Raw genomic sequence first — 13,695 nt, 5'->3', positions numbered from 1 at the left:
AACAGAGATTCTTTCCATAACACAATGCCTGTTTTTCAAACTCTGTTCAATGAAAATAGGGTCAACAATATACTTTACCTTGTTGGGTTTCTGATATAAAACTACATGACATTATAAATTTGGATATAGGAAGGAGGAAAAATCTGTTAAAATCATTAAAAGTTGTTTGCAGGTGTAAATTAAACAAAAATCTTATGGTTTTAAAGTAAAGGATTTGACTGTTTTCTATAGGTTATAGTTTGTATTGAGACTCTAGTATTTTAGTCAAGTGGTTCAAAGCACAGACTGTAATTAAAAGATGGATATAGCGACCATGATGTCACGCATTAGTTAAGGACGTCTGGTTGTGAAACACTAAGCTGTTTGCCTTCGCCTTTACCATCTTGAACATGATGAGCAAGGGGAGGAGTTGTTTTCACAACCAAGAGTGTCGTGTCCCTGCTGGCCAATGGAAAGAATGCACTTCTGGAGGCACCTCTACAGCGGATCCAGGTTTTTAGACTTGAAAAATTTGTCCATCATTTACATAATCTATTGTTTCTAATAGTATATTGGTCAGGTAAAAAGACAAATGACAAGACACAAAGAAAGAAATGGTTTACCCAGTTCTTTTAATGAGCAGGAGAAGAGGACTGATGGTTTCATGCTGTCACGATGTAATCAAAGTCAACACAGAAGGAAAATCCACACAAGTAAACAGACAGCACTTAATTTGCTCAGGGTCAGAGATGCTGTGAAGGGGGAAAATAAACTCAGAATAAAATAGCAATTTAAAAATGATACAGCAGACATTCACTTAGCAACATGTTTTAAAGAAAAATCCAAGCTCAGGTTAAATATACCTCTGCTCTGTTCATTTACAGTCATTTGATTCAGCTCAGCTCCTAGCACTACATCTAAGTCAGTCACTGTGGTTCCAGGAAAAACCCTGTGAATGTGTAGGTCAATACAGCTCCCGAAACCATGCATTTCATTTCAATTTAATAAGGTGTCACTGTGGTAAATGAGTGTGTCACATGCTGGGAAGTGACTCCTTAAGTCTGTAAGGAATTATCGTGGCTGGTCATGAAGCATACATGGATTTTTAATCACAAATTCTCACATGGAGCTGTTAAAAATGGCTATGTCGATTCTGATATATGTCATTTAACCAGATTGGACAAATAATACCTGCAGTCTGACAGGTTTAACCAAAAGAATGCCTTAGTAACAGCAACACTTTTTACTATATCATTTCTATCTTCCAGTCGACAGGAAAGCACACATAAAGAAGCAAACAAGCACAGGGATTCAATAAGAAGAATCAATATACTTTGTCATAATAGTATACTTCACCCGATTGTGACCCCCATGTGGGTGGCTCACTACAGTTTATCACAATAATGACCCTGTCAAGCATTCACAGAGTTTAAAGTAATTATTTTCAATACAAATGCCTGATCGTGTGGCACGTCTGTGGAATTTACGGGAAATAATTACTGTAAAAATCGGACGCTGTTTTTTTAAGCAAGGACAGCAATGGATTTCTGCTTTCAATTGTGCAATGGTCTGACAACATTCAAAATATAGATGGGTTTGTGAAATTGATATGGTTTTCTTATGCGTTGCAAAACTGGTCTTTTTTCTGTGAAAAAATCATCAATATCGTGCTTTAAGTTGCCTGATAAGCCCTCCTCTATAGTGCAACTTCTCCATTATATTGTCATCCTCATGATAGTTAACATCCATTTTCTAGTAATTCCACTATTTCCAACTTTTCACTCTGCTGAGCTACATTTAAAGCTGTGGATCCAGAAGAATCCAGCAGTGTCCCGTCTGCTCCATTCATCAGTAAAGCTTTTACAATGGGTACACAGCCGTGCTGGGCAGCCAGGTGTAAAGGTGTGGCATTTCCATAATTTAAAGCATTGACATTTGCGCCATGGAATATCAAGTGGAGGACACTTGGAAAACTCACACTTTTACAGGCCACATGTAGTGGTGTCCATCCTTTACTCTCCTCTGTGACATGTGGGTCGGCCTTGGCTGACAAGAGTTTTGCTACCAAATCTGGCTTACTCTGGTGACAGGCCAGGTGTAGTGGAGTCCATCCGTTCTCACCTCTTGCATTTACACAACCACCCTGACTCTCCAGTTGGACCAGTGTTGCTTCATGTCCCTTTAGGGCAGCCAGGTGCATGGGGGTCCATCCCTGGATAGTAGTGGCATCTGGGTTGGCTCCGTTTGACAACAGCTGCCTACATATGCCTGTATGACCCTTCAGAGCAGCCAGGTGAAGTGGAGTATTCCCTTTGCTGTCTGCAATGTCAACAGTCGCTCCACTCTGTATCAACTGTCTGACTACTCTGTTATGGCCTTCCTCGGCTGATAGGTGAAGAGCAGTGCACAGACATTTGTCTGTCGCATTGGGATCTGCTCCATGAGTTAGGAGGAGTTTCACGATACTGAGATGCCCGTAGATGGAGGCCAAGTGGAGCGGTGTCCTCCCGTTTGCCTTCTCCTGTTCTACGACAGCTTCCTGCGATTGTCGCAAAAGCAGCAGGCGCACCACAGTTTCATGTCCATTTTGGCAGGCCAGGTGGAAGGGCATCCAGCCGGTTTTTTCCTGGGCATTGATGACAGCACCTTTGTCCAGCAGGAGTCGAACAGTCCTGTCATCGCCATTTTGAGCTGCAAAATGGAGTGGTGTCCAATCATCCTCATCTCCCAGGCTCCCATCTGCGCCATGTTCCAGCAACAAAGAGATGATGTCATATAGCCTGTTGAAAATAAGTTTCATTGATAGAGTACATTACAACTTAAAAATAAAACAGTCCTACACTTCAGAAAACTACATAATGCCACCTCATCAGGATCAAGACAAGCTTGACTTTGCTTAAAAAACATAAATAGTGGGGAAACGTGGACAAATCACTACATTATACTTTTGCAGTGACCCATGCCTACCAGATGTGGAACAAGAGTCAGAGATATCATGAAGTGCATGTAGTTTTGCAATCAAGCAACTAGAGTAGAGACAATGTTGCAGTTTTCAGGGATGTTTGGGCAATAGTTCAAGCACACTTAATCACTTAGATGATTTTTTGATCTCTGTGCGTGTGAACACTTTGTTGCATACGTGGATAAATACAGTTTCAGGAAATACATGTTTACTGGATATTTATGCCTTTCTACCAATCAATGCATAAATATTTTTGCACAAATGGGATGCCATAAATAATTTTAACATCAAGATTATTATAACATTTCTCAATATTTGTAAGAGTTTTATAGATACGGTATAATAAAAAGACAATGACAGCGATACTGAATCAATCTTTTCCTTTAGTTCTTAGTAAGAAAGCAAAAACTGTATTTCCCTCATTTTCAGTGCTTCTCTTAAACTTTGAAGAGAAGAGCAGGAAATCTGGTAAACCAAGGATCAAAATAGGCAGTTGTTAGCACAGCATTGTCCCTTAGTTGCTTGCAACTGATCTAAGACAACATACATAGGCTTATACATACCTCTGCAGAACAGCAATAAGAAGAGGAGTGTAACCTTTGGCAGTCGTACAGTTGACTTCGGCACCCAGATTCAGGATGTGCTCGACACTCTCTGAATCACCGCTAGCTACTGTGCAGTGAAGGAGTGTCTTTTTGCCGGAAAACTGTGAGGATACGTGTTCCCTTCTCACAGACTTCCTGAAACTGCCAAAGTCTTTTTTTGATAGCATAGAGAGAATGGCCTCCTTGTCATACTGGCCATCTGTTAAATAAAAAGAAATTTGCATTATACAGCTTAGTCTAATGTTAATGTCTCTATTTGAACCTTTTGTAAGCCAACTTTTAAAGGGATGTAGAGCTTTTGAGTACTAGTGTTGAAGATGCAGTGCTGTGCAAAAGTCATTTTTTAAAGTGGCTTTCTGAAGGTCTTTTATAGTTTTTCTTTGGACATTGGCTGCTTTTTCACCTAATTTCAGTCCAGTCCATGTACCTGACCATTTTAACACTGACCTATGAATCACTCAAGGATATTAAAGAAACCTAACTCAAGGGATGAACCAGTGTTGTGTCTACACTGTATCTTTAAGCACTTTAAGTTCTAAGCCTGTCATCGCAAAAGCAAGAGAACACATTTTAACATGCGTTAAATAGTATTTTTTTACCAAGAAGCAAGTGTGCATTGAGTGTAAGGAGCAGATGGAAGAGAACATGGGGAGGTGGAAGTATAGCTTGAAAGTCAGTAAAAGCAAGATAGAATACATGTGTGAATACATGTGTTGAGCCTTTTTTTGGCCATGTGCAAAGATGCAAATGTCCCAAAAGTTATAAAGTGGATATTCTGGAGGAAGGCTGTTAAAGGTGGAGTGGCTGCTCAGGAAAAAAAGACACAACACGGAGAAGATTCATGGGTATTGTGAAGGCAGACATGCAAAGGGTTAGACTGATGAAAGAAGGACATGAAATGATCCACTGTGGGGAAGTGAGTATCTACAGCCATGTGTAAAACACGGTTTCTGCCTGGATTTCAGTAAGTGGTGTTGGGGACCTTTTTGAAACTGATTAAATTATGAATGCAGAAAAGTAGCATCAGATCCACCATGAGCCACCATGACTTTAACCCCCCATGAAGTAGTCTGAAAATAATCTAATTGCCAGCTTTTATGAGCGTGACTATGGTGCTAAAAAAAATGCCAGTGTGTTTTTAAAAAAATACCTGGACTGAAAAGCACACAATGGAACACAATCAGTGATGGATTGGCCTCCTCAGAGCCCGGACTTCAACATTACTGCAGCAGTGTGGGATCATTTTGATAGAGAAAAGAGAAAAGGCAGCCAACATCCAAAGAAGAGCTCTGAATGACCTACAGGAAGCCTCAAGAACTATTAAATAAATTACAAGAAAGCTGTCTATGAGAGTTCAGGCTGTGTTGAAGAATAGTGATGGTTGATTTTCACGCTTGTTAGAATTGCAGAAACTCTTCAATCTTTTTGCATGAAGTAATGTATTTTCTGGGTAGGTTGTCAGTCATCCAGGTCGTCGTAGTCTGATAATCTAATTATAACAGACTGTAAAAGTGAAAAGCATCCTGACCTATTATTTTAATGTTGTTCGCAACACTGGGTCAAAAGCATCAACAACGCATTACTGTCTCCTCCCCTGAACAACAGCTCCTCCACTCTATTGATTGTATTGACTCTATTTGTCAGTGTGAAAGGTGATGGATTTTTTTTTATGTGACGGCACTGTAAGCATCACTTTTGAAGTGTCAGCCCTGCAAAAATGATATTGAACTGAACATTTCCACCATGCTCTGAGAGCTGGTTTACCTGAAGGAGAGACTGACATCTCGGTATTAGTGATCTAAAATGGAAACAAAAGAAAAGAAAAGAAAACAAAGGTTAATGGTTGTGATATCAGTCATCACAAGTGGCTTACAAGCACAATAATTAGTTATCGCGTGAGCTCCAGAGTTAAACAGAGTAATAAAAACTGACCACATTATTAATCTTATTTACACAGAATATTAGAAAAAATTGTTTGTGTGTGTGTGTGTGTGTGTGGGGGGGGGGGGGGGGGGGGGGCACGCTATTTCATGCCTTGAAAATTTGTACAGAACTTCAAAGAAGGGACTGAGACCTACCCTAAGCTAGAAAAATCGTTTTCAATTTCCATTCAGTACTACCATGACTTTTATACTTTTGAAATAATCTGTAGGTTACTAGACTGACTGCCATGAAGCGTCCATATTTTTTCCAGCCATTTTAACCTCTTATCCAGTTTAGGGTCATGGGGGCAGGTGGGTGAGTGGGTTAGAGGTTATCAAAGATAGCCCTTTCAAGTGTTAGTAACGTGTCAGTTTAGAGAATGGTGGTTTTCATTTTGGCAGTTGTTGTTTTTTAATGACCCAAATTAGTTTGTAGGATTTTTAACCACAGTTGAGGTGGCTGCTGGATGCGTTCTCCACTAACTCTGTTGGTTAATCTTATGATCGATTTTGTTGTTGTTGTTGTTGTTGTTTTTTTGCTTTTGAAGGAGCCGGGGGTGGCAGAAAACACTTGAAAGCAACTGGCTTTGAGGGCAAATCCTACTAAAACTGGCTCCCTTGACTCCCCTGACTTTTCATTTGGTGTAACACAATTGACATTTTAATCGGCCCCAGATGTACATTGTGCTAATTAGCGAACGCTAGTGAACATTATAGTCAAACTTACTATAATACCACTAATCTGCCCTCAAAGCTGGAGTAGATACAGTGCATACAACAGAGCAACTAGAGTGGAGTCTAAAGAGTGGAGTCAAACAAACCTTTTTCACTGATGAGAACAGCCAGGGATAATTTGCTTTCTGATCCGCATCTCCATTTTTGCCACTGTGAATTGGTCCCGGGACCTTAAAGACTTCACTCAAAGCCTCCGTTTGCTTCACAAAGTCTGCACACAAACAGCAGAAAGAAAATCTTTGAATTGGCCTGTTCAAGTTAATGTAGTCACCAAAACCCAGTGAGGACTGCCCCTCTACAGCATGAATGGTCATCCAGGAATCGCAGGAGAATTATTTCATAGATACGGTACTAATTGTGGAGAGATTTGCGAACACGACAAATTGGACAAGGTGCAGTTTATGAATAAACATGGAGGTGATTTGTATTCATCAGCATGACTTCTCAAGTCATGAGTGTTTCTTTAAACAATGGTGACCCTGCTTCTTATTATGTAAATGATGAAAACCTCATTTGAATGTATGTATTTCACTGAAGCATTATAATGTGTTCCCTGGGAGCACATCATTGACTTTTGACTTTAAAATTACTTGCAAAGCTGAAAGGAACAACTTGACTATTTGTTGTTTATGCATTTATTTTTCTGAGTTCAAACACTGGTCTGATGAAACTGATGTGCACTAGTAATCTTATTAAAATCTGATTGCTGTGGCTCTGCTCTAGATGCTCGAATGCAAAACTGCACGTAGTGCAGGATATCTCTAAATCTTGTTCCACGTCTGGCTAGTAACCTGGACTGCCCTCTCCAACAAGTTTTACATTTAAAACATTTAAATTCATAAGAAAAAGCCCAAAAGCATCCTTTTGCCGCACCTGAAAACGGTGGCCTCTTCCTGTGATCATCGTCCCAGCACTGCTTCATGATGCTGATCATCTGTTCACACTCAGGAGGCCTCTGATCGGGTATCATAGTCACACAGGGCCTCTTCCCCTGCGACACCTGTAAGAGCACTGTGGTCACACTGCAACCTGCATCCAGATTTAGATGTAGATGAGCACATGCAGTAAGCAGTGAATGGAGCAAAGTGAACCTACTTGTTTGATGGCTTTTTTCAAAGTGTGTGTAGGGCACTGAGCCAAAGTATTCATTTGGGAGAGTGTAATTTTCTTCTTCTACAAATGATTCCTCTGATTATCCCTCTAATGTTTAAGTTCTCACATAAAAATAGCCACACTTTTAACCTCAAAATCCGATTATTTTTCTCTAAAACATTGTGGTTATGAATCCTTAGTGGCTTATTATCAATGTGGTATTGGTCTAGACATACCAAATGAATCATTGTGCTTTTAACATGTTTGTGGGTTTGTGCGTCATTACCATACTAAGCTTACAGACAGTTACTGTCGATATGCCAAGTTAAGATAACAACCTCTTGGCTTTGACTTTACTTTGAAAGCAGTATAAAGTTGATCTAATTCTGTAGGAAGACATCTGGCTTTTCTAACTCGTCTGACTTGCCACTTCAAAATCTTCACAGACAATTGTTTTCTCAGAAGGAAATGTCTAATAATGGAATCATGAGTACTAATTAAGCCAGTTTACCCCAAAGCTCATTTTGGTGACATGTTTTAAAGCTTCTGCGAGTTTTGTTTCATATGTTTCACAATGTTATTCACATCATTTAAGAACTATTTCTAAAAACACTGAAATGAAATCCCTTCATGTTTATGCAGTGTTACATAATTCCTTTCTAAAGAAACGCCTATTAATCATGGAATGAAGATGGGATTCATTTCAAATGAATAATTTCCTACCTGCATACGGTTTCTGTTGTGTCAGAATTTCCCACATCACAATTCCAAAGCTGCAAATCAAAGCAGAAGGAAGCACTTCAGTCCTGGCGTTCTCATTTTGGCATACTGTGTATTCATTGAACTTTGTGGATGTCCTCCTCACACATAAAAGGCATTGAAAGCTCTTTTTTGTTCAATGAAAAGCTTTTCAGCAATGAAAAATAAATAAATAAAAGTGCAAAAACGAGTGAGTGATATACATCTAATATGTCCCTCTGACTTCTGAAAGATTAAAGTATATATATTGTACAGCAAGGTTACACTGTGTGAAGTGTGAACTGTGCGCTGAATCAGAAAAAAAGCTGTGATTCTGATGGTGCAATTTCAAAAACACCCTTGGCAAGTCACCTGTAAACATCAAAGGTAGTTCCTGGAGGATCGGGGGAGTGAGTGAAGGTCTCTGGAGGAATGTAACTTATGTTCCCTCTAGCAGCCAGACGCTCCATGAACAAGGTCTTGTTCATGCCCTCCTCCCAGTGGATTAAACCAAAATCTGAAATCTTAGTGAAAAAAACCACACATACACACACACACACACACACACAAAACAAGAATAAGACAATGTTATCGAATTAAAATAGAGCGCTCTGCAGAGCTCAGAATAAGCCAGGAGTTCATTTTAAGTTTCCAGAAGTTTACTGACCTTGATGTGGAGATGATCGTCCACAAGGATATTGGAAGTCTTCAGGTTAAGATGGAGTAGTGGAGGTTTCATGCTGTGAAGGAAATTCATGCCCAAGGAGGTCTCATGAATCATCTGAAACTTCTTCGGCCACATCAAACTGTGACTGGCTAGAAGATTGTTCAGGGACCCATTACTCATGTACTCCATCACAAGTGCAGTCACTTCACTGCACATGCCATATATGGGAATTATGTACTTGAATTTCAATTTGGCTATGCTGGACACCTCCTCTATTATTTTCCTGGAATAGAAAAAAAAGGCTGTGATTTTATTCGAATTTTGAACTTTGACCACTGGAAATGTTTTCTGTGAAAAACATCAAAAGTAGATGTGGTGAGAGCGATGGATACAATGAATCCAATAGTTTTTGTACAATTCAAGATGAAGTCCGAGTCCAATAAGCATTACCAAATGTTAGTTTAATCTTGAATTTGTTCCAGTTCACTGATATTTGCCTTGGACAATATACTGTTTACCTTTTTTAGAATAGGTAGTGATGAATCTCTTGGCTTAAGCCATGTTAATTCTGTAGTTGGTTAATGTTTAACTAATACATATTCACCAATCAGTTGTCATGTCTGGTTCAGAGGAGCAGAAATGTGTGTGATTAATCATAGCTGTGTTGTAACAAGTCCACGTGGTGTTTCACATTGCATTGTTCTGTACAGCCGTTACACTCCTACTGCCAAGTCTAAGTGCTCCCTGTTGCCTGTGATGGTGTTAATTTAGGCCTTCAGAGAGTGCGTGGTGCTATAATATAGTGGGGTGGGATTCGTTGAAAGCTTTGTCATATTACAATAAGATATCCTGGCATCGCAAATGCTAATTAAACGATAAGCTGTGGGCCTTTCCTTTCTATAGACCCAATATTCTTCAAAGTATTCTAACAATTATAACTTAGTTCCCACCTGTAAAAGTTGTTTCCACACAAGGTTGTGTCAAACGTTTTCAACGCACAGTTTTCCCGCCAGAGCTTGACCTTGACCTGGTACACCTCACCAGATTTGCATTTAGCCACCTTGATCCAGTCAGCCTCAAAATCATCCTTCTGGAAGTTCCTGAACTGCCCAGGAGCTCGGTCAAGGCGATCCATGAGTGCAAAGCTCCTCTCTCACACAACCCCTCAAAACAATCTCAGTCTCTAATCCTTCACATCAACAGGGTTTATCTTCCAGATCAACACTGATGAGCAGCACCGCAGGAGCTTGTGTCTCACACAGGGAGAGAAAAAGCCCAAGAACACAGACACACTTTAAAATAAGTGGAGCTAGCTGTGTGGAAGTTACGAGGAGTGACATCCAAACTAAACTACACTCCAGATCTGTGGGCGGAGCTGAGCTGAGTTGTAGAACATGTTTGCTCTGCAATGCTGCAAAGCTGGTTTTTAGCAGCCGAGACTGCTGTCATTGCTTTCGGTCAATAGTGAAAGAACTTTTTCTTTCTCCTCTGATGCCAAGTTGCGATAATTTTTACATGCCAGTGCACTCATGTTATACCATTCTGTTTAGTGTGTCTGTCAAAACACCAAAACCAGGTGAATGAGACTGAACACATCACTGCAGTGGTCTGCTGGGGGACCTGCGGGTCAAAGAGGTGGTTTTATTATTATGGCTGATCACAGTAACCTTACTGGCTCATGATCCATTCACTTTAACAAGGCACACCACTGACACATATAGTTGAATGGCTCAGTTGCAATCTGAGTTGAAGGATATGCCCATTATTAACACACACACACACACACACACACACACACACACACACACACACACACACACACACACACACACACAGAAAGCTTTCACATTCTGCTTGCTTGTGCTTTTATTTAGAGTTCACTCTCCTGCACTGGTGTTCTTATGCCTGTGTGCCTGTGTGTCAGGTTGCTCAGACATCAGTGCTTCCAAGGCGTCTGCAGGTCCCAGTCCACTGTTGCATAAGAGACACTGATTAGACGATATTCAACAGCTCTGCCACTCAGCCTGAATCTCACGCTCCACCTCTCCTCCTAAAATCTGAGCCAAAACCACACCTGAGTACTACAATCAGTTTTTAAGATCAATAACCCATCAGAACCCCCTACAGTAATGTAATCTGGTGGCTCTGCTTTGCCTTGGGAATGGTTTGACTCAATTTTTCCCCTTAGCAGGGAGGCTCAATGCAACTGCAACTCAGACAAGGTTGATGGGAGTGTTCTCTTCAAATTGATGATGCCTCCATCCATATGATGTACGGCATTGATTGAATAGCTGTGATAGCTATGAAAATTTTGTCGTTATAGACATACAAGACAGTGCTCTGTACCGCCACCATAAAAAGACTAATTGAGGGAATGTGTTTTCAAAAAATGTTATTCATTGTTCCTGCAGAGCTCCAAAGATTTGAACAATCATTTTGACACACACTGACCCTGGAGCTGTTTCGGCAGCATGTGGTGGCCCAGCACCTGGAAAATCTCATCTAACTCATCTAGTAGGCGACGTTTTGTCACAAAGCTCTACTCTCTTTTTTTAAAGCTTATTCTTTGTTCAGGCACTTATTTTTTAGTTATTCATTTGTTTTTTAATGTGTTGGGCACTGAACTGCACGCCAGCTGGTTTCTCTGAGATTAGATGTGAAATCAAAGACGGTGTGCAAACACATTAGCAAACATCTTATCTTTGTATGAACTTCAAGTAGAGGACACAAAGTGACTGTCAAAATAAGAAATAATATAAAAAGTTTGAAAACAGTCATAGTCATAAGAACATGATGTGTTTCTCATTTAAAGTTTACCTGAAACTGTGTGGAAAATTGACTGAATAACTTTAGAAATCTTTGAGCATTCATTATGTGTAAGCATCCACTACCACAAAACAATCAAGATCGATCGTCGTTTTACCTACACCTTACCCTCAGCCTAGCTGGTTTTCCTGCCACAGTTTAAGACACAGAGATGCAGAGAAAATGAAATAAGAAAGACTTTGACCTGGTAGAGTCTTATTGTTTTCTGCATACAAGAAGAAGGACATCATTTCAATTACATTGTGCCTCTATCTTCGTTAAGGCTGGAACGAGGCACAGCATTGCTTCATTCTATGGAGCTGGTCATAGAGTTAATTTAGCATATTCCAAATGTATCAATAATCCTTAATAATGAATTGTAAATTTAGCAGCATGTGATAATAGTGCACAGGCACTATTATCTGTGAACCCATTTCCTCTCCCAATCTTTCACAACATTTATCGTGAAGGATTGGGAGCCTTACATTTTCTAATTATGTATTTCCATCTTTCTGCATCATTAAAGCGGGCTCTTCCTTAAGAGAAAAGATTTAACTGCCCGGCTTATGCAAAAGGATTACGGTAATAGAAAGCTCATTCAGGAAGATGAGAAAACAAAGACGTCCTCTACCTTCTCTTCTATTCCCACCTGCTGTTCTGGTTTATAGGCTCATTCAGTTATACTCCACCACCATTCAACCCCCTTTAGAGCTAAATTTATCTTGGGACATGAGGTTTTGTTGCAGTGTTAACCATAGTGATGAACTCCCACATACATTTATAGACACACACATACATATATAAATGATTCCTGTGGGTCCCTGGTAGCTTTGGTACTCATTTGGGCCGTCTCCTTTGGGTTTCTTGATTCCCATATAGCAAATTTAGAATAAATATGGTTCCCTTGAGAGCAAAAGTCCAGCAAAAATTCCCAGTTGTCTGCAACTCTCTCTGTGAAGTCTATCTCTTATTGTGTGTGTTTTTGTCTTACTTTTTACACAACACATATAAATGAAATTCATCAGGTTGTCTATGCATAATGCACATCTTATGAGAGACCAACCACAGCCCAGCATTCTGCTGTCATTTCATCCTCTGAGCTAGCTTTTTGTTCAGGCTTTCATTTGTGAGACATGGTTAGAATTTTTTGGTTAATAATTCTACTTCTAAAGGATTTTCCCTTCCCGGCTCCTTTTAAATCTGTCAGCTCTCCCTGCAGGGATGCAGAGCGCATGTGGAACACATCTACAGGGTCACATTCATTTAGACACGTCCTATTGATTATATGTTTATTTTGCAAAGCCCAAAATGGGATAATCTCTAACTATATTATTGTGAGGCTTTACAAGATTATAGATTCATTATTTCTGCAGAGCACTATCAAAGGGCATTGTGGTGAGCTGTGAATGCCGTTGCACTCATATATAGGAAGACATGAGCAGAATTAATAATTTAATGATATGAAAGATCTTCACTTAATACAAGGTCACATTTGTTTTATTTTGACAGCATATCTTCTTCCACAAAGACCAGAAAGGCTGTTTTCATCACAGGCATAAAATATGCCCTGCTTAGATATATTTTTTTTATTCTGCAGATGGCAAAAGTGTCAACCCCTCAACTCAAGTCCTAACTACCCAATCACTTTCATTCATCCTACAGAGACGGGTGCAATAATAAATGAATTTAACATTCACTGACAGCCACAGCGTCATGCCTCACTAACTAGCACTATTATTTAGGAGAGACTCATGGATTGATGTTCTAGTGTAAAGCAGGCATCCGTGATAAGATTTCAGATAGGCTACCTGAGGGTGGAAGTCTGTCTTCATTGATGGAACCCACATCTTTAGCTCAGCCAATGGCATTAGCAAGCTCCACCACACCCGGTAAGCTGACTGGTTAGAGCTAAAGGGTTTTCGTCCTCTAATGGCTAACAAGCTTAACTCCAGCATTTCTTATTAATATTCTGTGAACACAGACGCCACCATTGGACTAGAACATTGCTGGGCCTCTCAAGAGCATCATTTTTTACTCATTATTTATTTCTACAGAATAATAAAAATTGTCACAATGTTAAAAAAAAAAAAAAAAAGGAGTAATATAATGGTTACCAAAAAAGAGTCAGACTGAAAAACTGTGAAATAATTATTTATCCTTTGTGTAGTGGTTCAAAATCTGAGGGTGCAG

The 13,695-nt window shown here is 39.8% G+C and overlaps 1 protein-coding gene across 1 annotated transcript; it reads right to left on the bottom strand.

Annotated features, from left to right (window-relative positions):
- Positions 1–592: 592 nt before the first annotated feature.
- Positions 593–10,043, bottom strand: ankk1 (ankyrin repeat and kinase domain containing 1). Its single transcript, XM_026193682.2, has 9 exons — positions 9,651–10,043; positions 8,701–8,983; positions 8,406–8,557; positions 8,019–8,068; positions 7,077–7,232; positions 6,290–6,414; positions 5,311–5,344; positions 3,505–3,745; positions 593–2,759 (listed from the first exon to the last, which is right to left on the bottom strand). The coding sequence occupies exons 1-9, from the start codon at positions 9,833–9,835 to the stop codon at positions 1,718–1,720; spliced, it is 2,268 nt and encodes a 755-aa protein (XP_026049467.2). The 5' UTR covers positions 9,836–10,043; the 3' UTR covers positions 593–1,717.
- Between the last annotated feature and the right edge of the window lie 3,652 nt (positions 10,044–13,695).

The sequence above is a fragment of the Astatotilapia calliptera genome, chromosome 14 (assembly GCF_964374335.1).
Source record: "Astatotilapia calliptera chromosome 14, fAstCal68.1, whole genome shotgun sequence".
Taxonomy (NCBI): domain Eukaryota; kingdom Metazoa; phylum Chordata; class Actinopteri; order Cichliformes; family Cichlidae; genus Astatotilapia; species Astatotilapia calliptera.
This window is presented reverse-complemented; position numbering and strand designations above follow the sequence as displayed.

Coding starts and splice junctions, on each gene's coding strand:
- ankk1 (XM_026193682.2), bottom strand. CDS start 9,835: ATGGATCGCCTTGACCGAGCTCCTGGGCAGTTCAGGAACTTCCAGAAG. Junction 8,984..9,650: donor TGTGGAAACAACTTTTACAG/GTGGGAACTAAG, acceptor TTTCTATTCCAG/GAAAATAATAGAGGAGGTGT. Junction 3,746..5,310: donor GATGTCAGTCTCTCCTTCAG/GTAAACCAGCTC, acceptor TTTATTTAACAG/ATGGCCAGTATGACAAGGAG.